General features: G+C 35.3%; 1 protein-coding gene across 2 annotated transcripts in view; it reads left to right on the forward strand.

Annotated features, from left to right (window-relative positions):
* Positions 1 to 27,358, forward strand: part of ADAD1 (adenosine deaminase domain containing 1) — a gene marked incomplete at both ends in the record, with an annotated part of 57,666 nt that overhangs the window by 20,242 nt on the left and 10,066 nt on the right. The window contains 4 exons of one of the 2 annotated variants that reach the window (XM_080797001.1): positions 713 to 883; positions 2,712 to 2,941; positions 16,806 to 17,043; positions 23,978 to 24,110. In XM_080797001.1, the coding sequence (XP_080653127.1) occupies positions 713 to 883; positions 2,712 to 2,941; positions 16,806 to 17,043; positions 23,978 to 24,110 (772 nt within the window). The remainder of the gene's footprint in view (positions 1 to 712; positions 884 to 2,711; positions 2,942 to 16,805; positions 17,044 to 23,977; positions 24,111 to 27,358) is intronic. The other variant, XM_080797002.1, reaches the window with a different exon arrangement.

The raw sequence follows: 27,358 nt of genomic DNA on the forward strand, positions 1-27,358 counted from the left end.
TAATGCAAGTCATTGTCTTTTAATCCTCGTTGGTGCTTACTGAATTATTTGACCTCTTTAAGATTACCTCTTTTACGTTTATTTCTTCCCATGCTTGGCCCTATTATATGCTTGTGCTGAATTTTCTTCTTATTTCTGATGAAAGGACTAAAATCATGTTTTTTATTTAATAAGCAAAATAGTATTTGTCCCTTGATTTGATTAGTATAAATTTTTCAGGAGACTTGTTTCACTTTTTAGTATAACTTACGGTCTTCATTGTATTGTTCCTGTATTTCTATGTTTTCGTCTTTAAAACCACTAAAGAGCAGGAAACACAGTTGTTGTTTGTTTGTTTTTGTGGGGAAGGAAAAATAGAAGCAAGGCAGAATTTTGACACTTCAGGTAGGAGCCTGAGAGCAGAACTATCTGAGAACAAAGAGCGGGGTCAGTAGAGAAATGGGGATATGACACTTGAGGACCCAAATGTGAAATGAGTGGAGTGGTAGTCAAGGAGTGGTGCTTTTAAGCAGGTCACATGTCAGACTGGGCTCCAGTTGAGGATCTCTTACAGGACTTAACTCTTCATTAAATAAGGCTCAGGTTATTTTAGGAGTTCTTATCACTTTCTACACAGGGAGGGACATTGCTCACAACACTTATGAATATGACGCTTAAGATAAATTACTTTAAAATTTTATGACTTGATAAAGTTATAACCTTTTAATTTTAGGTACTTTTATAGACAACTTCTACTCTTCTACAGCAAAAATCCTGCTATGATGGAAAAATCAATATTTTGTACAGAACCAGCTTCTAATCTACTCACTCTGAAACAGATTATCAACATTTATCTCTATATGAACCAGTTGCCTAAAGGGTCAGCCCAGATTAAGTCACAATTGTAAGTATCATGGGAGTTGTTTTTAAAATCAGTCAGGAGGGGTGCCTGAGTGGCTCAGTCGTTAAGTGTCTGCCTTCAGCTCAGGTCATGATCCCAGGGTCCTGGGATCGAGCCCCACACCAAGCCCCACATCGAGCCCCACACTGGGCTCCCTGCTCCGCGGGGATCCTGCTTCTCCCTCCCCTACTCCCCCTGTTTGTGTTCCTGCTCTCGCTCTGTGTGTCTCTGTCAAATAAATAAATAAAATCTTTTAAAAAAGTGAAAGCAATCAGAATGGCTATATCATATATTCTGAATCCCTAGAGCAATAGAACATGGAAATTCATATCTATCTGAATTCTCTTTCTGGCTTGAGGTGTTATTTGTGGCCTGATAGAGGGCCACTCAATCTAATCTGATCTGTTACTACTTCTCCACTCCTCCCCTCCACTCAATCTGATCTATTACTACTACTTAAATATTCCATGTATTTTACCACTTTCTTTCCATGCTGTTGAAATTTTTTTTTCTGTCAAGTTTTAAGACTTCATAAATGTTAGGAAAGCATAGATTTGTGCACTATCACATACTAACGCAGGAGCTAAGAAATTCTGTTTGTTTTTCTGGTCAATCTGTAGCTAAAACTTCATTATGTTGATGAATGAGTAGCATCAGCATAAAATTTAAACAGGACAGACAAGCACAAAGGAGAAAGCAAGTCTGACTATCTAGAGATAACCATGGTTAATATTTTGTTACAGATTTTTCCAGTTACACCTTTGAAGACAAAGGCAAGGAGTCTTTCTGGAGAAAAAATTCAGGACAAATGATTTTACGTTTAATTTTTTTTAACATATTTTATTGGAGAAGAATCTTGAATACAAATTGTCAGTGTTTTTTTCCTTCATTCTTTTTGTAGTTTTTAAAAATTTCCATACAGAGAAAGACAGTAAGACCTTTTGTAGGAACAAAAATTTTTAAGGGACATAAAGGCAGTAAAAATAATTTATCTTTGCCAGAAGCTGTAAATATGGTTAATTTCTATTTGGTATTTATCTTGTGGGACCAAGTTACTCCATCCCAAACTTGTTTTAGTTTTGCATCTGTTTTTATTACTAGAATTAAATGTACACTGGCAAGTTAGACATGTTTGAAAACAATTCTTAAGTATGTATAGATTTTATTTTTTTAATTTTTAATTTTTTAAATTTTTAATTTAAATTCCAGTTAGTTAACATACAGTGTTATATTAGTTTCAGGTGTACAATATAGTGATTTAACACTTCGTACAACACCCCGTGCTCAACACAAGTGCACCCCTTAATCCCCGTCTCCTGTTTCACCCATCCCTGGAAGCCATCTGTGTGTTGATGATAGTTAAAAGAATCTGTTTCTTGGTTGGCCCCCCGCTTTTCCTTTTTCTCATTTGTTTCTTAAATTCCACATGAGTGAAATCATATGGTATTTGTCTTTCTCTGACTGACTTTCACTTAGCATAATACGCTCTAGCTCCCTGCATATCATTGCAAATGGCAGGATTTTGTTCTTTTTATGGCTGAGTAATATTCCATTGTGTATACTTTGTTTTTTATTTTTATTTATTTTTATTTTTTATTTTTAAAGATTTTTATTTATTTATTTGACAGAGAGAGAGATCACAAGTAGGCAGAGAGGCAGGCAGAGAGAGAGGAGGAAGCAGGCTCCCCGCTGAGCAGAGAGCCTGATGCGGGGCTTGATCCCAGGACCCTGGGATCATGACCTGAGCCGAAGGCAGAGGCTTTAACCCACTGAGCCACCCAGGCGCCCCTATACTTTGTTTTTTAAAGGAAAAAACTTTTCCTTTTTCTAGGCGTCTTAATCCACATTCTATATCTGCATTTGAAGCCAATGAAGAACTGAGTCTCCATGTGGCTGTCGAAGGCAAAATTTATTTGACTGTCTACTGTCCTGCAGATGTTGTTAATAGAGTAAGCAGTATGTCCTCAAGTGACAAATTGACAAGATGGGAAGTGCTTGGTGTGCAGGGAGCATTGCTGAGTCACTTTATACAGCCAGTTTATATCAGCAGTATACTTGTTGGTGAGTGGGATTTCATTACCTCCTGGCCTCTCTTACTAAGTAAATATATTTTACTTAATCAGAATAAATTGAGATTTTGCATACATGATCCTTTATTTAAGGTAAAAAAACCATATTGTTTCATTGAGATTTTCATTTCATAGTAACTTGGGATCATACTTTGTATAATTCGACTTCTATCTTCTTATCAGGAGGAGGACAATTAATATTTTAAATTAGCCAGTTAGATGTATTATACTTTGAACTTACACATTTGCTTGCACAATATTTCAATTTTTCCCCTTTCTTTGGGAGAAAGATGTTTCCTTGAACTTCTCAAGTCTAAAAGCTTATATTTAATTATCTTTAAAATAAGAAAAGTCTTAAATGCCCATTTGGTTTTTTAGCTACCTTTTCACACATTTGGTTATGATCTGGAACCTTTTAAGTTGTCAAATGTGTAGGCAGTAATTTGAACACACGATAAGTAATGGGAACTAGTAATTCATTCTTTGGTGGGAGGTATTACTGAATTATGTAATTACAGTTGAATGGTTTTTCAACCATTGTCAGTAAACAGGGGACTCATTTGTATAGTTTTCATAAAACCCTGAGTGTTACAAAACTTTAATTTACACCTGTGAAACACTTTAAATACTGCTGTTACTTGGTTCTTCTTTGCTTGCCATTCCTTTTTGAAAACAATTGCCTGTGTAAGCTTGAGATCCTCAGATAGGTAATATTTTTGTTTTTAGGTGGTGGTATTTTTGGTTTTTTTTTAAGGTATTATTTATTTGTCAGAGAGAGAGAGTGCACAAGTAGGGGGAGCAGCAGGCACAGGCAGAAGTAGGATCCCCACTGAGCAAGGAGCCCAATGTGGGACTTGATCCCAGGACCCTGGGATCATGACCTGAGCCAAAAGTAGACATTTAACTGACTGAGCGCCACCCAAGCATCCCGATATCCCAATATGCTCACTGTTTGAAAGACCATTTGGGGTAGCATCTGGGACACCATCCCAGAAGACACAATAGTCCTTTTTTCTTAAAAATTATGTTTATTAACATACAATGTATTATTTGCCCCAGGAGTACAGGTCTGTGAATCATTGGGCTTACACATTTCACAACACTCACCATAGCGCATACCCTCCCAATGTCCATAACCCAACCACCCTATCCATACCCCCCATCCCCAGCAACCCTAAGTTTATTTTGTGAGATTAAGAGTCTCTTATGGTTTGTCTCCTTCCCGATCCCATCTGGTTTCATTTTTTTTCCTTCCCTATCCTCTCAACCTCCTACCCTGCCTCTCAAATTCCTCATATTGGAGATAACCATATGATAATTGTATTTCTCTGATTATTTCTTTCAGCATAATACCCTCTAGTTCCATCCACATTGTTGCAAAAGGCAAGATTTCATTTCTTTTGATGGCTGCATAGTATTCATTGTATATCTATATCACCTCTTCTTTATCCATTCATCTGTTGATGGACATCTAGGTTCTTTCCATGGTTTGGGGATTGTGGACACTGCTGCTATAAACATTCAGATGCACCTGCCCCTTCGGATCAGTACTTTGTATATTTAGGGTAAATACCCAGTAGTGCGATTGCTGGGTCATAGGGTAGCTCTATTTTCAACTTCTAAGGAAACTCCATGCTGTTTTCCAGAGTGGCTGCACCAGCTTGCATTCCCACCAACAGCGTAGGAGGGTTCCCCTTTCTCCGCATCCTCATCAACATCTGTCATTTCCTGACTTGTTAATTTTAGCCATTCTTACTGGAGTAGGGTGGTATCTCATTGTGGTTTTGATTTGTATTTCCCTGATGACGAGTGATGTTGAGCATTTTTTCGTGTGTTTGTTGGCCATTTGGATGTCTTCTTTGCAGAAATATCTGTTCTTGTCCTCTGCCCTTTCTTGATTGGATTATTTGTTCTTTGGGTGTTGAGTTTGATAAGTTCCTTACAGATTTTGGATACTAACCCTTTATCTGATATGTCATTTGCAAATATCTTCTCCCATTCTGTCCATTGTCTTTTGATTTTTGGTTTTTGATTTTTTTCAAAAGCTTTTGATCTTGATGAAGTCCCAATAGTTTGTTTTTGCCCTTGCTTCCCTTGCCTTTGGCAATGTTTCTAGGGAGAATTTGCTGTGGCTGCAGTCAAAGAGGTTGCTGCCTGTGTTCTCCTCAAGGATTTTGATGGATTCCTGTCTCACATTGAGGTCTTTCATCCATTTGGAGTCTATTTTTGTGTGTGGTGTAAGGAAATGGTCCAGTTTCATTCTTCTGCATGCGGCTGTCCAATTTTCCCAACACCATTTGTTGAAGAGACTTTTTTCCATTGGACATTCTTTCCTGCTTTGTCGAAGATTAGTTGACCATAGAGTTGAGGGTCTGTTTCTGGGCTCTCTATTCTGTTCCTTTGATCTATGTGTCTGTTTTTGTGCCAGTACCATACTGTCTTGATGATGACAGCTTTGTAATAGAGCTTGAGGTCTGGAATTGTGATGCTACCAACTTTGGCTTTCTTTTTCGACATTCCTCTGTCTATTCGGGGTCTTTTCTGATTCCATATAAATTTTAGGATTATTTGTTCCATTTTTTTGAAAAAAATTGGTGGTATTTTGATAGGGATTTCATTAAATGTGTAGATTGCTTTAGGTAGCATAGACCTTTTCACAATATTTGTTCTTCCATTCCATGAGCCTGGAATGTTTTTCCATTTCTTTGTGTCTTCCTCCATTTCTTTCATGAGTACTTTATAGTTTTCTGAGTACGGGTTCTTTGCCACTTTGGTAAGGTCTATTCCTAGTTATCTTATGGTTTGGGGTGCAATTGTAAATGGGATCAACTCCTTAATTTCTCCCCCCTCTGTCTCGCTGTTGGTATATAGAAATACAACTGTTTTCTGGGCATTGATTTTATATCCTGACACTTTACTGAATTCCTGGATGAGTTCTAGCAGTTTTGGAGTGGAATCTTTTGGGTTTTCCACATAAAGTATCATATCATTTGCAAAGAGTGAGAGTTTGACTTCTTCTTTGCTGATTCAGATGCCTTTCATTTCTTTTTGTTGTCTGATTGCCGAGGCTAGGACTTATAGTACTATGTTGAATAGCAGTGGTGATAGTGGATATCCCTGCTGTGTTCCTGACCTTAGGAAAACTGAGAGGAAAAGCTCTCAGTTTTTCCCCATTGAGAATGATATTTGCTGTGGGTTTTTCATAGATGGCTTTGATGGTATTGAGGTATGTATCCTCTATCCCTACACTGTGACAAGTTTCGATCAAGAAAGGATGCTGTACTTTGTAAATGCTTTTTCAGCATCTATTGAGAGTACCATATGGTTCTTGTTCTTTTATTAATGTATTGTATCACATTGATTGATTTGCGGATGTTGAACCAACCTTGCAGCCCTGGAATAAATCCCACTTGGTCGTGGTGAATAATCCTTTTAATGTACTGTTGGATCCTATTAGCTAGTATTTTGGTGAGAATTTTTGCATCCGTGTTCATGAAGGATACTGGTCTGTAATTATCCTTTTTGATGGGGTCTTTGTCTGGTTTTGGGATCAAGGTAATGTTGGCCTCATAAAATGAGTTTGGAAGTTTTCCTTTCATTTCTATTTTTTAGGATAGTTTCTGGAGAATAGGTATTAATTCTTCTTTAAATGTTTGGTAGAACTCCCCTAGGAAGCTGTCTGGCCCTGGGCTCTTGTTTGTTTGGAGATTTTTGATGACTGCTTCAATCTCCTTACTGGTATAGGTCTGTTAAGATTTTCTGTTTTTTCCTGGTTCAGTTTTGGTAGTTTATACGTTTCTGGGAGTGCATCCATTTCTTCCAGATTTTCAAATTTGCAGGCATATAGTTGCTCATAATATGTTCTTATAATGGTTTGTATTTCTTTGGTGTTGGTTATGATCTCTCCTCTTTCATTCATGATTTTATTAATTTGGGTCCTTTCTCTTTTCTTTTGGATAAGTCTGGCCAGGGGTTTATCAATCTTATTAAATCTTTCAAAGTACCAGCTCCTAGTTTTGTTGATTTGTTCTCCTGGTCTTTTGGTTTCTATTTCATTGATTTCTGCTCTGATCTTTATGATTTCTCTTTTCCTGCTGCGTTTAGCTTTCTTTGCTGTTCTTATTCCAGCTCCTTTAGGTGTAGGCTTAGGTTGTATACTGGAGACCTTTCTTGCTTCTTGAGAAAAGCTTGTATTGCTATATACTTTTCTCTCAGGACTGCTGTTGCTGTGTCCCACAGATTTTGAATAGTTGTGTTTTCATTTTCATTTGTTTCCATGAATTTCTTCAGTTCTTCTTTAATTTTCTGGTTGACCCATTCATCCTTTAGTAGGATGCTCTTTAGCCTCCATGTATTTGAGTTCTTTCCAACTTTCCTCTTGTGATTGAGTTCTAGCTTCAGAGCATTGTGGTCTGAAAATATGCAGGGAATGATCCCAGTCTTTTGGTACCGGTTGAGAGCTGATTTGTGACCGAGGATGTGATCTATTCTGGAGCATGTTCGATGTGCTCTAGAGAAGAATTCTGTTGCTTTGGGATGGAATGTTCGGAATATATCTGTGATGTCCATCTGGTCCAGTGTGTGATTTAAGACCTTTATTTCCTTGTTAATCTTTTGCTTGGATGATCTGTCCATTTCAGTGAGGGGAGTGTTAAGTCCCCTACTATTATTGTATTATTGTTGATGTGTTTCTTTGATTTTGTTATTAATTGGTTTATATAATTGGTTGCTCCCATGTTAGGGGTATGGATATTTAAAATTGTTAGCTCTTGTTGGACAGTCCCTTTAAGTATGATATAGTGTCCTTCCTCAACTCTTATTATAGTCTTTGGCTTAAAATCTAATTTAACTGATAAAAGGATTGCCACTTTTCTTTTGATGTCAGTTAGCATGGTACATTTTTTTCCATCCCCTCACTTTCAATCTGGAGGTGTCTTTCTGTCTCAAATGAGTTTCTTATAGACAGCATATCAATGGGTTTTGTTTTTTTTTTTTTACCCATTCTGATACCCTGTGTCTTGATTGGGACATTTAGCCCATTTACATTTAGGGTAACTATTGAAATATATGAATTTAGTGCCATTGTATTGCCTGTAAGTTGACTGTTACTGTGTATTGTCTCTGTTCCTCTCTGGTCTATTACTTTTAGGCTCTTTTTTAGCTTAGAGGACCCCTTTAAATATTTCCTGTAGGGGTGGTTTGGTGTTTGCAAATTCTTATAATTTTTGTTTGTCCTGGAAGCTTTTTATCTCTCCTCCTATTTTCAGTGACAGCTTAGCTGGATATAGTATTTTTTTTTTTTAGTATATTTTTAGTATATTTTTCTATATATTTCTATATATTTTTCTATATATAGAAATATATATTATATTATATTTCTATATATTATTTCTATATATTATATATTTTTCTATATATTTCTATATATATTTTTCTATATATTTCTATATATTTCTATATTTTTTTAGTATATTTTTAGTATATTTTTCTCTTTTAGTGCTCTGAGTATATCATGCCGTCCTTTCTGGCCTGCCAGGTCTGTGTCGATTAGTCTGCTATCAGTCTAATATTTCTACCACTGTATGTTACAGACCTCTTGTCCTTAGCTGCTTTTAGGATTTTCTCTTTGTCACTAAGACTTGGACGTTTTACTATTAGGTGATCGGTGTGGATCTATTTTTATTGATTTGAGGGGGGTTGTCTGTGTCTCCTGGATTTTGATGCTTGTTCCCTTTGATATGCTAGGGAAATTCTCTATTATAATTTGCTCCAATATACCTTCAGCCCCCCTCTCTCTTCTTCTTCTGGGATCCCATTTATTCTAATATTGTTTCATCTTGTGCTATCTCTTATCTCTCGAATTCTCCCCTTGTGGTCTGGTAGTTTGTCTCTTTTTTGCTCAAATTCTTTATTCTCAATCATTTAGTCTTCTATATCACTAATTCTCTCTTTTGCCTCATTTATACCAGCAGTAAGGGCCTCCATTTTTGATTGCACCTCCCTAATAGCTTTTTTGATTTCAACTGGGTTATATTTTAGTTCTTTTATTTCTCCAGAAGGGGATTTTATTTCTCCAGAAAGGGATTCTCTAATATCTTGCCTGCCTTTTTCAAGCCCAGCTAGCACCTTGAGAATCATCATTCTGAACTCTAGTTCTGACATACTACCAGTGTCCATATTGATTAAGTCCCTAGCCATCAGTACTGCCTCTTGTTCTTTTTTTTGTGGTGAGTTTTTCTGCCTTGTTATTTTATCCAGATAAGAGTATATGAATGAGAGAGTAAAATACTAAAAGGGTGACAGAGACACCAGAAAAATAATACGCTAACCAAATCAGAGGAGACCTGAAACTGGGGGGAAAAGAAAGGAGGGGGGAAAGTTAAAATTATAAAAAATATATATATACATATTAGACTGGTGAATAGAACAGAGCCACCCACTTGATTATGGGTGTATTTTGGTCTCTTAGAAGAAACTACCTTCCAAAATTTTAAAGAAAGAAAAACCTGTATGTATAGAAATAAGGGTAAACATGATGAAGGGATGGACTATGACTGTAAAGATGAAAATTAAAATAGATTTTAAAAAAGGAATTGATAAGCTAAGTTTATTGGAAAAAGAAAAAAAAGGAGAGAATGTGATCAGGCTGGAGCTAGATTTAGGGTATATTTTGATCTGTTAGAAGAAATTATATCCCAGAATTTTAAGGAAAGAAAACCTATATGTATACAAAAAATAAAGTTAAATATAATGAAGGCATAAAATACGACTATAACAATGAAAATTTTAAAAGCTTTTTTAAAAAAATATTGATAAGATAAAATAGTTTAAAAAAGTTAAAAGAGGAAGAGGAAAATTTAAAAAAATAGAATAAGAAAAAAAAATTAAAAAATTTAACTTTGCAAGACTGAAGGATCATGGGAAAAAGCCATGAATTCTATAGGTTCCTTTCCCCTAGCCCTGGAGTTCCACAGTTCTCGTTTATCGGTGAACTTGGTCTTGGCTGGATGTTCTTGCTGATCTTCTGGGGGGGGGGGCTGTTACAGTGATTCTCAAATGTCTTTGCCAGAGGCGGAATTGCACCACCCTTACCAGGGGCCAAGCTAACTGATCTGCTTGGGTTTGCTCTTGGTAGCTTTTGGTCCCTGAAGGCTTTCTGTAGAGCTTTGGAGGATGGGAATGAAAATCGCAGCCTCCAGTCTCTGGTCTGGAGGAGCCAAGAGCTTGGGGCCCCACTCCTCAGTGTGCCCTCAGAGAAAAGCAGTCAGTCCGTCCTGTCTCCGTGGTCTCTGGCGGCACTCTGTGCTTACCCGGCCTGTGACCAAGCCTTTCTATCTCTGGAGCACAGCTCCCTTTTGGAATCTCCAAACCCAGCAGATTCCTACCACGCGCTCCCGCATGCCGCTCCTTCCAGAGGAGGAGGGAGGGGGTCTCTCCAGATCAGCCGCTTGTGGTGCCCCTGCTTGAAGATCAGTGGCCCGACTCTGCCTTGGATCAGGGTTTAAGGTAACCCTGAGCTGAGAGTCCCCACCTTGTCTCCCATCTCTTTAGCCGGCTTCCCCGCTCTGATACTTGGGGGCTCTGCCACACTCAGACACCCCCGGTCTTTCTGTGACCCCATGGGTCCTGAGATCACACTGTACCCATGAGGTCTCCACCACCACTTAGCCTCTGGAGCCATCCCTCAGTGGAGCAGACTTCTAAAAGTCCTGATTTTGTGCTCCACTCCTCTACTGCTCCACTGCTTGCAGGAGCCAGCCCCTCCCCCCGTGATTTATCTTCACATTGCTTCGGATTCACTTCCCTGGACATACTACCTTCCCGGAAGTGGTCGATTTTCTGTTCCTAAAATTGCTGCTCTTCTTTTCCTGTTGAGTTTGTAGGTGTACAGAATGGTTTGGTAACTAACTAGCTGAACTCCTGGGACCTAATGCTATTTCAGTCTGCTGCTACTCCACCATCTTGCTTCCTCCTTGATATTTCTATTTTGTTTTTTTTTTTTCCATTGATTTTTTTGTTGTTTATATATTTTATACCCATTTCTTGGGAATTTCTCTTACAAGTAATATTTTTTTCAGTTCCATGTGTATACAAGATGCTATTTTTGTTTGGCTTTAATAAACTGTAAAAAGGAAATTGGTTATTTTCTAATTAAGCTTATTTTCTTTGTATAGAAAATATATTACTTGATTTACAATTCAAAGGATTCAGAAGGGTTTTCAGTGAAAAGTTTCCCTCCTATCCTAGTGCCCCAGGCACCCATTTTTCTTCTGTGGCATTCATTTTTCCTAGTTTGTTGTCTTTCTTTCCAAGGATAGTTTATACTTAAAGAAGTAAATGCGTATTCTTTTTCTTTCCTTTTTTCTTTTTTGTATTTTGTATGAATAGATAATACAGTTCATACTTTTCTGCATTTTGGTTTTTTTTTTGTTTAATAATATATCTTTTAAATATTTCCATGTCAGGTAGGTAAAGAATTTCTTCATTATTATTTGTGTCTCATATGGTATTTCTTTGTATAAAGGTATCATAATGTATTTAACCACTTGTAGGTTGAGGGAATTTTAGATTGCTTCCAATTTTTTTCAGCTACCAAAATGCTATAGTGAATGACCTTTTTATATTATTTGCACATGTGTAAGTGTATCTATTTCTAAGATGAATTCTGGAAGTAGAATTGCAGGCAAAAATGTATGCATTTGCAATTTTGAGAAATGTTACTAAGTTACCCTTCAAATCACATTCCCACTGGTAATATATGATAATGCCAGTTATTCTTACCCTCAAGAGTAGTTGCTTCTAAATCTTCTTATTCCAAATACATATTGTAGGTGGTACATTTCTTAGATTTAATTTGCTTACTGAATTTCTTTGCCTTGTTTTCTTTTAGGTCTCATACTCTTTTAGGATTTAAACTTTTCTCAATCTCCTTTAAGAAAGGCCTTTTTTCTTGAATGTCTATTAAGTATATAAGAACTGTCTATGCTGTCTCTAGAATCACAGCTTTCTTTGAGTTTGGTGAAGAAAATACTGTAAAACTTCTCATTTATATGACATAAATCCATACTATATTTAGTTTCTTAAAAGGATTGATATAGGCTCTTGTAAAATTATTTAGTATTTAGCTAGTGGTTTGAGACAGGAGCTTAAAAATTAAATCTCTTGTCATTTTGAGTGTCCTCTTGCTCCTAGCAATGGGGAATACCAGGTAGCAATAAAAACACTATAGACTTTGTAAAATTGTTTCTGTTCTCTTTCTTGGCATCTTTGTGGGGCACATCTTAAGCTAATTGGTGCTCTTCCTGGTATAACCTAAGTGACTTTAATGTGTTTAATTTGTTGGTAAAAAAATTTGTTGGTCCAATTTTTGGACCTCTTAAAGATCTCTATTCTGTTTCTGGGGGAGGGAGTTTTGAGACAGAGGAATATACATGTAAAAGCACCACTGGGTGATTCTGATACAGATGATGTGAATGGTTCTGAGAAATACTCATTTAAGGTTTCTGTACACTAGGAGAAATTTAGAGAGCAAAAAGAACCTTCAGAGTTCACTGAACTTTATTTGTAGTCTAATAGAGCTTCTCACTTTGTAAGTAAACTCATTTTATACCATTCCTGATAGAGTATCATCTAACCCTATTTTAAAACTGTAATATATGGGTAGTAGTGTTAAAATGTAATGTGAAGTGTAGGATTTAAAACCAATCTGTTTTATGAATTGAATAGCCCCAGTTGTTTAAAAAAAAAAAAACCCTCCTTATTTAGAATTGAAATTTGCTTCCCTGTAATTCTGTACTGACAATATAAATTAAATCTAATTCTTTGAGGATAATTACATCATCCTGTTCTCTCATAATTCTTATGAAATTTTTTACAGTTCTTTATTTAAAATTCTTAAAAACCTTATTTATTAGATCTATTACCAGTGGGGAGAGCACTATATTTCAACTTACTTAACTTTTTAGAAAGTTTGCAGAAGCCAGTTTTATGCTGTGAGTGTTCTTAGATATTCATTTTATCACTTAATGGTGGTAGTATTCTTTTTTAGGAAAAAAGTCTTAGGCTTGCTAAAATTTACTATTATTGAAAAGAAAATAATCCAGAGTAGGATTTCTTGGGTGACTCAGTCAGTAAGTGTCTGACTCTGAGTTTGGCTCTGGTCATGATCTCAGGGTTGTGGCTATCCAGCCCCATTATGGGGCTCTGTGCTCAGTGCCTAGTCCACTTGAGATTCTCTCCCTCTGCCCTGGCCCCTATTCATGCACATGTACTCTCTCTCTCTTAAAAAAAAAAAAAATAATAAATAAATAAATAAATAAATAAATTCTTTTAAAAAATCCATATAAAGAAGAAAATCCACTTTGCTTAAGTACTTAAGAGCTGGATTTTAATTTTTTAATTTTCAAGGTTTTTAAGGTGTATTTTGAAAATTTGGTATTCTATTATGGTAAGATCATCTGTCTAAAAATTTCAAGAGTGTTTGTACAGAGGTATTTCTGTCCAGTTCTTTTAATACACTAATTTGAATTGTACATTTGGATTATAAAGAATACCAATTGCTAATTCCCTCCTAGTGAAAGAATCTGTTTTAAACATAGTTCATGGACTTTAAAGAAACATTTGATAAGCTGAGAGATTCTGTATTTGTTTCTTTTTTTTTTTTTAAAGATCAGTAATAGGTTCACAGTGTTAGTAAAATAATTGCCCCAAATCAGTCATTCTGCCTATTGGCAGAGCCTGGACTCAAAACCAGTTTTATAACTTCTTATGCTGCTGCTTTTTGTATTAAATTGAGCTCTGATAGCTTTGAGCATAGCGAGTGACTAGAATCTCACTGCTTTGTCTTTTAAACTTGACATTCTTGAAAACAGGTGCTTTGACACACTCCTCTTGGTCCAGTTTGTGCTAGGGGATCAGTAAATGTTTCATAAATAAACAGTTTGAATCAGCATGTTTTGTTTTTGAAAGTGCTCTTTTTCTACTTAAAACTAATTCTGCCCAGAACACTTGAAAAATAAATTTTATTTTTTATGCTTGTTGTATTTTATGCTAACCCAGGAAGCTTTTAAAATAATGTGAGAATGGCATTGGTATTAATATCCCAACCCCTCAAAATTCTAATGTGCATCCAGGATTGATAATTACGGGTCTCTGATAATCTAATCTTTTATATTCTTTTTTCATCAGGTACTTATTAAGCCCCCTTCTGTATGCTAGGTGTTGTATACCATCGCATTATTCTCAGGGGTACCATTCATGCAATAAAATACAGAGTGAGCATTATGAATACAAAGGCAAGATGCTTCTTGCCTTTATGTCTTCTCCTAGCCACACATTTGTGTTTCACAGGAATTTGAATTGTTTTCTCTGGATGTTTTGTAATATATAGGTGGTGTTGTTAAAATGTAATACCTCAGACTAATTATGATGTTCCAGATGTAAGACCAGTGCATAGTTCTTTAATGTTTGATTCTTTGATTTATATACTATATTCTTACTCATGCATTCTCAGTTTTTAATAGCTGTTTCAGCAACCATTTCTGCTGACTTACATTATACTTATGGTAGATTAATCTCCTCAGAATCTTTTCTGTATAAAAAGGTGTCCAGTCAGGTCAGCTATGGTCCTCGATTAGATTTAATTTTTTACTTTACCTTGGGGTTTCATGTTATTTTAGATGACTCAAGATAAATCAAACTTTCCCTATTATATGACAATTTTAGAGCTGTATTTTTCCAGGAACAAGTTGTAGCCTCAAGGTATAACCAAAACCATACTTTGGATGTAGTTAATAGTTAAAGTGTACACATATAAAGGGAAAAAGTAAAATTTCTAATATTAATATACTTTTTTCTATTACATTGCTGCTGTTATACCACCATATTGAAACATTTTGGTGAAACAGTTTGGTATGTAAGAAACCCCAAATGGAATTTGACTTACAAATTCCATTTTTTTTGTTTTTTTCCACATGTATCTTGGTATTTTAGGCACAAACAGCGCCATTATCTCATTACAGAATGTCTTAATCTGTTTGGGCTGCTACAATAAAAATTCCACTGATACTGTAGCAGGGATGAGAGCCTCTTTTTTTTTTTAAGATTTTATTTATTTATTTGACAGACAGAGATCACAAGCAGGCAGAGAGGCAGGCAGAGAGAGAGGGAGCAGCAGGCTCCCCGTCAAGCAGAGAGCCCGATGTGGGGCTCGATCCCAGGACCCTGGGATCATGACCTGAGCGGAAGGCAGAGGCCTTAACCCACTGAGCCACCCAGGTGCCCCAAGAGCCTCTTTTTAAGGGTACCTCACAAAGCCTACTATCTCATTGGAAAGGTTTTAACCTATTAATTTTATTGGGACACATTTATTCTGTAGCACAGTGTGTAATAATATGTAACATTTTCTTTAGAATCCATGTCTTCTGTTCATTATAGACACAGTGACTATTCCATACACCTTATTTCTTTTCAACTATTTGTGCCCAAGCATATCTTTTTTTTTTTTGTGCCCAAGCATATTTTTAACTAGTCTTAATTTGTCAGTATTTCTTAATTTGGGTTGTTCAAAGGAATACTTAGTGTCTACTGATACATGAATAAAGAAGATGTGGCATATACATACAATATTACTCAGCCATCAAAAAGAATGAAATCTTGGCATTTGCAACAGCATGGTTGTATCTAGAGGGTATAATGCTAAATGAAATAAATCAGAGAAAGACAAATACCTATGGTTTAACTCATGTGGAATTTCAGAAACAAGCAAGAAAAAAAAAAAAAAAAGACAAACCAGAAAATAGACTCTTAACTGTAGAGAAGAGACAGAAGAGGGAGGGGTGGCAGGTGGTGGTGGGGGATGGGTGAGATACGTGATGGGGATTTAGAGTACACATCTTGATGAGTGCCAAGTAATATATAGAATTGTTGAATCCATATATTATATACCTGAAACTAATTTAACACTGTATGTTAACTATACTGAGATTAAAAAAACACACAAAGGAGTGCTTAGAAAAAGGGTGTCAACAGTAATTCATGTTCTTTTTACATCATTTTCTAGTTTCCAAATAATCATAGTGAATGTAAAACCACTAGCCACCTCAGCAGTTCCAATGTATGGAAACAAAACTTTGTGATATAATGTCTAGTGGTATGTAAAATGTGTCTTTGAGAGAACTTCTGACCCTCTAAGGAGAAAGGAGATCCAATTTTGAAATACTAATTTTTAAATAGGAATGACTTGTCCAGCTTCTATTTTAAGTTTGATCAACCCACTATATTATACTACACTAATGATATTACACCTTTTTTAGCATTCTTTCAACAATTATTTTAACTGAAAACTCAAAGATTTTGATATTAGCCACAACTGTAACCAGAAATGGTCATTATTTAAATTGTTTTGTGAAAGTGGAACACTGTGGTACTGGAATAGTTGTAATTTGTGGCTCCTAGATGTGGAAAAATAACTTAATCTCACCAACCATTTCTCAGCCACATTTATTTCTTGTATTATTTGCTAGTTTCATGCTGTAATCTGAGAATTCAAGACAGGATGAATCAGTTCTCTGTGACAGAACCTTGTAAAAAGCACTATATTTTTTTCTGGGTCAGTTCTGGCTCTTCACTTTTAGTCACTGGAATGTCGATTTGTTATTTTCTGTAGAATTTTTTTTAATGGAAATTATGATCATTGTTACTTTGTCCTGGTTCTGGTAAAAAATACAGAAGTAGCTGCTGAGAAGTAGGAAAGGATAGGTTGCAAGAAAAAAATAGACTTGAGACTGTTTCCTTTTTTTTTTTTTTTTTTTGTCTATTGATAGTGAACTTCTGGGTGTTTTGTTTTTACTTTCTAGGTGATGGGAATTGCAGTGATACTAGAGGTTTAGAAATTGCTGTAAAGCAACGTGTTGATGATGCACTCACTTCAAAACTTCCAATGTTTTATTTGGTCAACAGACCTCATGTTAGTTTAGTACCTTCTGCATATCCACTTCAAACGAACTTGGAATATAAATCCCTGAGTCTGAATTGGGCTCAGGGGGACATTTCTTTGGAGATTGTGGATGGCCTAAGTGGAAAGATCACTGAAAGGTTAGCATTATTAATTTCTTTTAAAATCACATATTTAAGTAGGACACTTATGATGAGTACTGATTGTTGGATATAAGTGTTGAATCACTAAATTGTACACCTGAAACTAATATTACACTGTGTTGACTAACTGTAATTTAAATAAAAACTGAAAAAAAATCTTAAGAGAAAATATATTTACAGTACTGTATTTATCAGGAAAAAATGTGCGTATAAATGGGCCTGTGCAGTTTAAACCTGTGTTGTTCAAGGGTCAACTGTATTTGTAAGGGTCCTGTGCAAGTGTAAGGGGCCCACAAGGTTAAGCTTCACCATAAATCTACCTCCATCTATCTATACTATAATAAAAACAAAACAAAACCCTTAAAAATATTAAGCAAAAATTCATTTTAATGGAACTTTAAAAATTATTCTAAGTTCAGGTTTTTGAATTTTGAATAATAATAATCATTGAGTGTGACTATTTTGTAGGCATTGTACTAATTAAAAAAAAACCCCAAACTTTTTTTTTTTCCTGATGAGAAGACAGACCTGGAGAAGTTCTGTAACTTACTGAAATTACATAGTAAGTTGAATGGAGAGAGTATTTAAAATCAGTCTCCAGAACTTATATTTTTCTAAGTATCATTTCATGATTTTAATTAACACTAGAATCGTATAATGTTTTGTTTTAAAAATTCATTTCCTCTTACTGAATCTGAATTTCTCTAATTCTAAGAACCTGTATTTTGACATGTGTTTTCAAATATTACTTATATATACTTGAATGTGAGAGCTAATATACTATGTTTATGCTGCCTTCTTACAATAACTCTGTAGATTAGGTGGTAGTGTTGCTCTTTTACAGATAAATTGATTCAAGCTAGGTTTAGTATCTTTTTTAAAGTCTCCCAAATAGTAACACACCTGGGATTCATATCTGGACATTTTATTTCCAAAGCCCTTGTCAGTAACCATAATATGCTATGCCTTTTAGGCATTTCTTTATAACATCCTTGCCATTGATTATCGAGTAAAACTAAAACTGTACTTTTAGTGTGACCATACATTTATAATGAGGTAATGAATAATGTTAAAATTTTAAATGCCTAAACTGCTTTCTTTCTGAAAGATGGGTTTAAACTAAGACCACATACAAATGTTTCTCATTGTGAATTTAGGCATACTCTTGATTACTTCAGCTAGTGTGAATTACACTATTCCTACCTTGAATCAGCTATTAATGAACAAACTATACACAGACAAAACAATTCTTTGATAAAACATTAAAAGGTCTTTTACTGAGAGCAGATAAAAAATATGAGCATAACAAAGCTGAAATTAATGTAAAATGAGCTTAATTAACTTATTATAGCTAACTGGTACAAATGAAAAGAGCAGATGTGATCTAAATATTAGACAAGACATTGTTCAGCTCCAAAGCATTACATAAGGCAGAGGAAACCCTTATTAAAATGTGTAATTCACAAGGAAGAAAGAATAGTTATGGATATCTATCCAACAAATAGCATAGTATCAACATTCATAAAGCATACATTACAGAAGAGGAGGAAAAATAGAAATCCACTGCTAGTTGAGATAGTAATTGACCTTTCAGTTCATGATCAGATAGACAACACAATAAGGAAGGATATAGTGGTTTTAAATAACAAAAAGGTAGATTTGATTAACTTACACAAAACTCTGCACTGTAAAAATATAAAATACACCTACTTTTGAAGAACCTATAGAATATTGAATATGGAATATTGAAAAAAACTGATCCTATGTTAGCACACAAAGAGAATCTCAAATTCTAAAAGTTAGAAGCAATGTGAGAACCCAGAGGTAGACCCTCAACTCTATAGTCAGCCAGCTAATTTTCAACAAATCAGGAAAGAATATCCAAAGGGAAAAAAAGACAATTTCCTCAACAAATGGTTTTGGGAAAACTGGATAGAAACATGCAGAAGAATGAAACTAGACCACTTTCTTAAAACCATACACAAAAATAAATTCAAAATAGATGAAAGCCTTAAATATGAGACAGGAATCCATTGAAATCCTAGAGGAGAACACAGACAGCAACCTCTTTGACCTCAGCCTCAGCAACTTTCTACTGACAGTCTCCATAGGTAAGGGAAACAAAAGTAAAAATGAACTATTGGGATTTCATCAAGATAAAAACCTTATGCACAGCAAAGGAAACAAACCTAAAAGGCAGCCTATGGAATGGGAGAAGATATTTGCAAGTGACATATCAGATCAAGGGCTAGTATCCAAAATCTATAAAGAACTCAGCAAATTCAACATCCCAAAACCAAAAAATCCAGTCAAGAAATGGGCAGAAGACATTCACAGACATTTCTCCAAAGAAGACAGGCAAATGGCTAACAGACACATGAAAAAATGCTCAAGACCACTCATCATCAGGGAAATAGAAATCAAAACCACAACGAGATACCGCCTCACACAGGTCATAATGGCTAAAATGAAAAACTCAGGCAACAGTGGATGTTGGTGAGGATATGGAGAAAGGGAAATCCTCTTACTCTGTTGGTAGGAATGCAAACTGGTGCAGTCATTGTGGAAAACAATATGGAGATTCCTCAAAAAGTTAAAAAATAGAGCTACCCTATGACCCAGCATTGCACTAATACGTGTTTATCCAAAGGACACAAAAATAGCGATTTAAAGGGGGCACATGCACCCCAAAGTTACAGCAGTAATTTCCATGATAGCCAAACTATGGAAAGAACCCAGATGTCTATCAGGAAATGAATGCATAAAGATGTGAGAGTTAAGCATACACACACAGAAATATTACTCTGCTATCAAAAAGAATGAAATCATGCCATTTGTAATAACATGGATGGAACTAGAGTGTATTATGCTAAGCAGAATTAGAGAAAGACAAATAGCAATATGATTTCACTCATGTGGAATTTAAGAAACAACAGCATAGAAAAAGAGAAGGAAAAATAAGATAAAAACAGGCAAACCATAAGAGACTCTCAACTGTTGGAAACAAACTAAGGGTTGCTGGAGGGAAAGTGGGTAGGGAAATGGGGTAACTAGGTATGGACATTGAGGTGGGCACTTGATGTAATGAGCACTGTGTGTTATAAACAGCTGACGAATCACCAAACTCTACCCTGAAACTAATAATACACTGTATGTTAACTAACTTGAATTTAAGTTAAAGTTAGAAGCAATGTAGACAGTATTTTCTGATTATGATATAGTAAGTCTCCAAAAAAGAAAATCAGTATACTAGGAATTTCTTTCATTGGGGATAAAAGTCCTCTAACTTTTGGCTCTAAAGAGGAAATATAAAATGAAACTGCAGATAGTTAGAAAGCAAGGATTTTGAAAGCATTACATGTCAGAACTTATAAGATATATACAGCTAAAGCAAAGCTGAATGGAAAAGCCAGTTCTTCAGATGCTTAGATCAAGAGATAATGGAAATAAACTTAGGAGAATGTAGAAATCAGCAAAACTTGAAATATAATTTAAAGAGCTAAATAATGAAAAGTTAGAAGTAATAAAAATCTGATTCTGTGGGAAAATGTCACTAGCTAATCTCATATTTAATAAATAATAAGGGAGTAATTAACAAATAGAAGATTAAGATAATCATAAAAGCTTATTTGCTCAACCGTGTATTTTTAAAAACCTTGTGAAATACATTTCTAGGAAAAATTATTTCCATAATGGTACAAATGAGGGAGAAAACCTAAACAGATTATTTTCATAAGAAAGTTAACAAGAAGGCGCTCTAACTATTCTCAAAGTACCTTTCTGAGGAGGTTCAGAGGAATTTTTAAACTTTTAAATAGCAGAAATTTCCAGTGCTATCTAAGATGTAAAACATTAAAATCCTTTTATGGAGCAGGTATATCACTGCTACTTAAATCTGATAGAACATTGCTGCCCTCTCTCCACAAAAGTTATACCTGAAACTTTGTTTTATATCCAAGCAAAATATCTCAATAAAATATTAGGAAGCAGAATGTAGCAGTACATTAAAAATATATATATTTTATACAACAATACCAATTGGTATTTTTTGTAAGAGTGAGGATAGTAACATAATAGAAATAATACCAGATTAGGAATTCTTATTAATATTGTCTTATTAATTGATCCAGGGATACCACACATTCATGGCTCAAAATTCTAAGAAAGCATATAATATAGCACTTCAGCTAGTCTAAAGATAATAAAAAGGAAATTGTTCAATACTTTTGTTAAGGATAAAAATGTGTGTTTATAAAACAAACTGAGGGTTGCCCGGGGGAGGGGGGTAGGGAGAGGGTGATGGGGTTATGGACATTGGGGAGGGTATGTGCTATGGTGAGTGCTGTGAAGTGTGTAAATCTGGTGATTCACAGACCTGTACCCCTGGGGCTAATAATACATTATATGTTAATAAAAAATAAAATTAAAAAAATGTGTGTTTATTAGTCAAAGGATCATCATGATTGATGATAACATCCAGAACAAGACACAATTGTTTACTATTGTTAATGTTTTATTTAAAGCATTTGGATAAGAGAAAGAAATGAGAGATTATAAAATATTGGAAGGGAGGAGGTAAAATTACCATTCTTTGCATATGGTATCATATTATACCTGAAAAGCCCAGGAGAATCATTGGGAAAATGGCAACAAAAGATACCATGGTGAAAATATTAATGGAGAGATCAATATATTTTATACACAGGCTCATATGTTAACTATTTTTGTATACAAAACTGCCTCAAAACTTAGTGACTTAAAATAACCATTTATGGCGTGCCTGGGTGGCTTAGTCAGTTAAGCATCTGCCTTCAGATCTGGTCATAATCCCAGGGTCCTATAATCAAGCCACACATCAGGCTCCCTGCTCTGTGGGAAGCCTGCTTCTCCATCTTCTACTCCCCCTGCTTGTGTTTTTTCTCTCTCTCTCAAATTAATAAAATCTTTAAAAAAAACGTTTATTACTGATCACAAGTTTTTAGGTCAACTGAGTTGGATTTTATTGGGCTCCCTCATTCATCTGGGGTTAACTCTAGGTTAACTGAAATTCAACTTGGCTGATCTTAGAGGTATGACAGGGCTGTGGTCCATGTGGTGTTTCACCATTTTGTAGACTAGTCCTAGCTGCCTCATTTGGCATTCCCTAGAGAATGCACACAAACCTATGAGGCCCAGGCTCAGAACTGACACATCCTCTATTCCATTCACCAAAATAAGTCACAAAGCTAGCCCAAATTCAGGGGGAATGGAAATCAACCACAAGTTACTGAAAGGAGAATGTGAAAAGTCACATTATAAAGAGTGTGGAGTAATGTTGAGTTTGAGAAGTTCTTTGTAGATCTTGGATATCCAGCCCTTTGTCTTTAGTGTCATTTGTGAGTATCTTCTCCCATTCTGTGGGTTACCCCTTTGTTTTGTTGACGGTTTCCTTTGCTGTGCAGAAGTGAACAGACACTTCTCCAAGGAAGACATAAAAATGGCTAACAGACACATGAAAAAATGTTCATCATCATTAGCCATCAGGGAAATTCAGATCAAAACCACATTGAAATATTACCTTACACCAGTTAGAATGTCAAAAATTAACAAGGCAAGAAGCAACAAATATTGGAAAGGATGTAGAGAGAGGGGAATCCTCTTATACTGTTGGTGGGAATGCAAGTTGGTGCAGCCACTTTGAACAATGTGGAGATTCCTCAAAAAATGAAAAATAGAGCTACCTTATGACCCTGCAATTTCACTACTGGGTATTTACCCCAAAGATACAGATATGGTGAAAAGAGGGACCATATGTACCCAATTTTCATAGCAGCAATGTCCACAATAGCCAAACTGTGGAAAGAACCAAGATGCCCTTCAACAGATAAATGGATGAAGAAGATGTGGTCCATATATACATATAATGCAGTATTACTCATCCATCAGAAAGGATGAATACCCAACTTTTGCATCAACCTGGATGGGAGTGGGCGAGATTATGCTGAGTGAAATAAGTCAAGCAGAGAAAGTAATTTATCATATGGTTTTGCTTGTGGAACATAAGGAATAACATGGAGGACATTAGAGAAAGAAGGGCAAAGAGAATGGCGGGTATTGGAAGGGGGAGACGAACCATGAGAGACTGTGGACTCTAAGAAACAAACAGGTTTTTGAGGGGTGGTGAGCCTCATGGTGGGTATGAAGGAGGCCACATATTGTATGGAGCACTGGGTGTTATACATAAACAATGAATCTACACACTACATCGAAAACTGATGGTGTACTGTATGGTGACTAACATAACATGATAAAAAAGTGTGGAGGTAGGTGAAGGATTTGGACAATTTTTGTGAATACAAGAACAACTAATAAGATATAATGAAGAGAGAGTTATAGCAAAAAATTTCATGGTCTATCCACTTTTATTAGAAACAGAAAAATATATCTTCATGCACATATGTATACGTAGGTGGAAGGAAGGTCATAAATATAAATATATATATATTTAGTAAGTTCAAATTTACATGCAGTGAAATGTACTATATAGTTAATGATTTTTATATATGTATACACCTGTATAACCATCACCCCATTAAATATAGGACATTTTCATCATTCCAGAAAATATTTCTGTGCCTTTTTCCAGTCAATTCTACAACCACTCTCCTTATTTGGATCAACATAGATTAATTTTGTTTCAAACAATAAACTGTTCCAGTATCCACCATCTTTAATTTTTAATGCAACACTATAATAATTTAAGCTGTAAGTTAATAAAAGAAATTAGCTTCAGAAAGTAAATATTCAGAAGATTTTTGTGTAAAAATCACTATCTTCATTGTATATAGTTTAGAAAAGTATTTGTAGATTCTGTGTTGATTTTAATCTCTACAATTGTCAACATAAATTCTTGAATAATGATTAGTGGATGTTTCATTCCTTTCTACTTTAGTTCCCCTTTTAAAAGTGGTGTGTCAATGGCAAGTCGGCTTTGTAAAGCTGCAATGTTAAGTCGATTTAACCTCCTTGCCAAAGAAGCTAAAAAAGAAGATTTACTTGAAGCTAGTACATATCATGCAGCAAAGGTAAGTCCTTAAAGGAATGAAATTGATCATAGAAATAATATTTAAGATAACAAAAATTAATTTTATGATAATGAGCTATAGGAGAAGTTGCTTGAAATAGTTAACTAAATGTAAGATACTTCCATGTACTGGTAGAATTAATTTTTGAATGAATATGCCAGAAATTGAATATGTAAATGAATGTTGCCACCTACAGTAGCCACTTTAGTATGGTATATACTTATTTTGACGATATTTTATCAAAACCTGCTTTCATACCCAGAGAAACAAAATGATAAAATCTTTTCTGTATGTATTAACTTTCTAGGTTTAGAAGTATTCTAAAATAATACAATAAGATTTCCATTTAAATTGATTTTCCTATTTTAAAGATGTGAAACTGCTTTAATTTCAGTGTATGACTTGGGCCTGATTAAGCAGATGATGTATATAGCCTTTTTCTCTCTTTAAAAATATTTATATTTTTAGTATTACAAACATAATGCATATTTACAGAATTTGGCAATTTTTTTAAATACAGAGGAAAAATAGTACTTGTAATTCTTCCTACTATTCAAATTAAGATACCCTTAATCCTGTAAGCATGTTATTTCAGTTTCTTGTGTTTTGCATATATGTGTATATGTTTATGTATGCATATATTTTAGAATATTATGCTGGATGTGTTTTTTTAATCTGCTTTTTTTGTTTGGTATAGTCTGAGATGAACCATGTTATAGTATGACATACGCAAGACATCAAGTTATTAAATATAAATTGTTTCTGATAACCTAAATTTAGTTTCAGTCAGTAATCTCGTACTGTAAGAAAGTCTCTTAATTTCAACAATATCTTAATGCTCAGACTGTATATTCCCAACCTGTGAAAAAATTTTCTACAGATTTGTGGGTATGTACATACATTCTTAAGTATAAAAGCTTATCTAGGCAATTTCTGTCTTTGGTGGCATAAAGTCACAGATCCTATTTAGAAAAGCAAGTAAAAAACTGGACAAAATTTTCAAAAAACCACCTTTCACAACTCTGGAAATTGAAGACAGAAGTGTGTATTATTGAAAAACAGCTCGGGCTTTGGATAAGAACAACAGGAGTTTGTGGTACCTTCATCCAAGGGCTGTTCCTGTTCTTTCTCCCTCTCCTCTGCTTGTTTAAATGGCAAGAACTATAGTTTTTACTAGAGTGAGGATGTAGTAGTTTTGCTGCATGAGGGTAGACTTGATTTGGGGCAGAGGGTAAACATTGGAAGCTTTGTCAGCTGAAAGTGCCAAACCTAGTAGGAAACAAATGGGGAAAATCAATAATTTTGCTGCCCCAAGGTTGCAGTCCTTGTTGGGGCAAGTGATGGACCAACTAGTAACTTACTTAGGAAGATTTTAAAAATGAAAGAGCCATGGAAGGGCTGAGATAAATTCTCCATATATCCTTGGCTGAATGAGAACCTACACTTGTGCAGGGAAGACCCTAGAGAACCCAGTAAAGAGTGAAACTGTAAAAGAGAACTGGCTGCAACATTAAATCCAATAGTCCCTCCTTATCCTTGGGGGATACTACCAAGAACCCCAGCGGCTGCCTGAAACTACAGGTAATACTGAATCCTATATATACTGTTGTTTCTTATATATATGTATCTATGATAAAGTTCGATTTATAAATTAGGCACAAGAGATTAACAACAATGATTTAAATAGAACAATTTCAATGGTGCATTGTAATAAAAGATATATGATCTCTTTCTCAAAATGTCTTGTCATACTATACTCAACTTTCTTTTTCTTGTGATGAAATGAAATGATAAAATGCTTATTTGATGAGATGAAGTGAAGTGAGTGATGTAGGCATTGTGACATAGCGTGAGGCTACTATTGACCTCCTGATACGTCATAAGGGGGATCCAGACTGTGGTTGACTATATTAAGCTGTGCAGGTATATCATAACTATTAGTAAACCAGGCTAAAATATAAAAATAAGTAATAAAACTGGGAAGGGACAACAGCAGCTGCACACCATGGAGAAAACAGATCTCACAATTTAAGCAAGCTAATTTAAAAATTAAAAACTTCAGAAAAAATAAAACCACATCCAGAGTTTCTACAGTATGTTGTCTAGAAAGTTTAAGTTTTAACCAAAAAAATACGCGATATGTAAAAAACAGGAGGGTGAAATCTATTCTCAGGAAAAAATAATAGTCAATAGAAACTGATTCTAAGTGGGTCCAAATGTTAAATATAGCTAAGACTTCAAAGCAGCTATTATAAATATGTTCAGAGAATTAAAAGAAAATAAAACAGTATATCAAAAAATAGACAATCTCTTTTTTTAAAAGGACTTTATTGATTTTTTTTGACAGAGCGAGCATGCGCACAAGCAGGGGGAGCTTCAGGCAGGCAGAGGGCAGGGGAGAAGGCAGGCTCCCCGCCAAGCAAGGAGCCAGATGTGGGGATCCATCCCAGGACCCAGGATCATGACCGGAGCCTAAGGCAGCCACTTTTTTTAAAATTTTTTTTTAAAGATTTTTATTTATTTATTTGACAGAGATCACAAGTAGGCAGAGAGACAGGCAGAGAGAGGAGGAAGCAGGCTCCCTGCTGAGCAGAGAGCCCGATGCGGGGCTCGATTCCAGGACCCTGGGATCATGACCTGAGCTGAAGGCAGAGGCTTTAACCCACTGAGCCACCCAGGCGCCCCTAAGGCAGCCACTTATTGACTGAGCCATCCAGGGGCCCCAACAAATTGGCAATCTCAGTAGAGAAACAAACTACAAAAAAAACAAATGAAAATTTTAGAATTGAAACAATATTTAATAAGTGAAACATTCTTTAGATGGGCTCAACAGCACATTTGAGATGGCAGATAAAAATCAGTGAACTTTGAAGATAAATCAATAGTTATTTTTTAAAGACAGAGTGAAAACAGATTGGAGAAAAATAAGCAGAGCCTCAAAGATTTGTGGAACAATATTAAGCACACCAACAGGTGTGTATTAGGAATCTCAGATGGAAAGGAGGGAGACAAACAGGAAAAAAAAGAAACAATGACTGAAAAAGTCAGTCATCCAACTGGATGAAAAACATCAACAGATTCAAGAAACTCAGCAAATCCCCAAGAAAAGAAAAAAATTTGAAAAGATCCATACCTGCTAGATCCATCCATTAGAGAAAGACAAATACCTTATGATTTCACTCATATGTGGAATTAAAGAAACCAATGAAGATAAAATACTTTTAAGTATAGAGTACAAACTGGTGGTT

The sequence above is a fragment of the Martes martes genome, assembly GCF_963455335.1.
Source record: "Martes martes genome assembly, chromosome: 2".
Taxonomy (NCBI): domain Eukaryota; kingdom Metazoa; phylum Chordata; class Mammalia; order Carnivora; family Mustelidae; genus Martes; species Martes martes.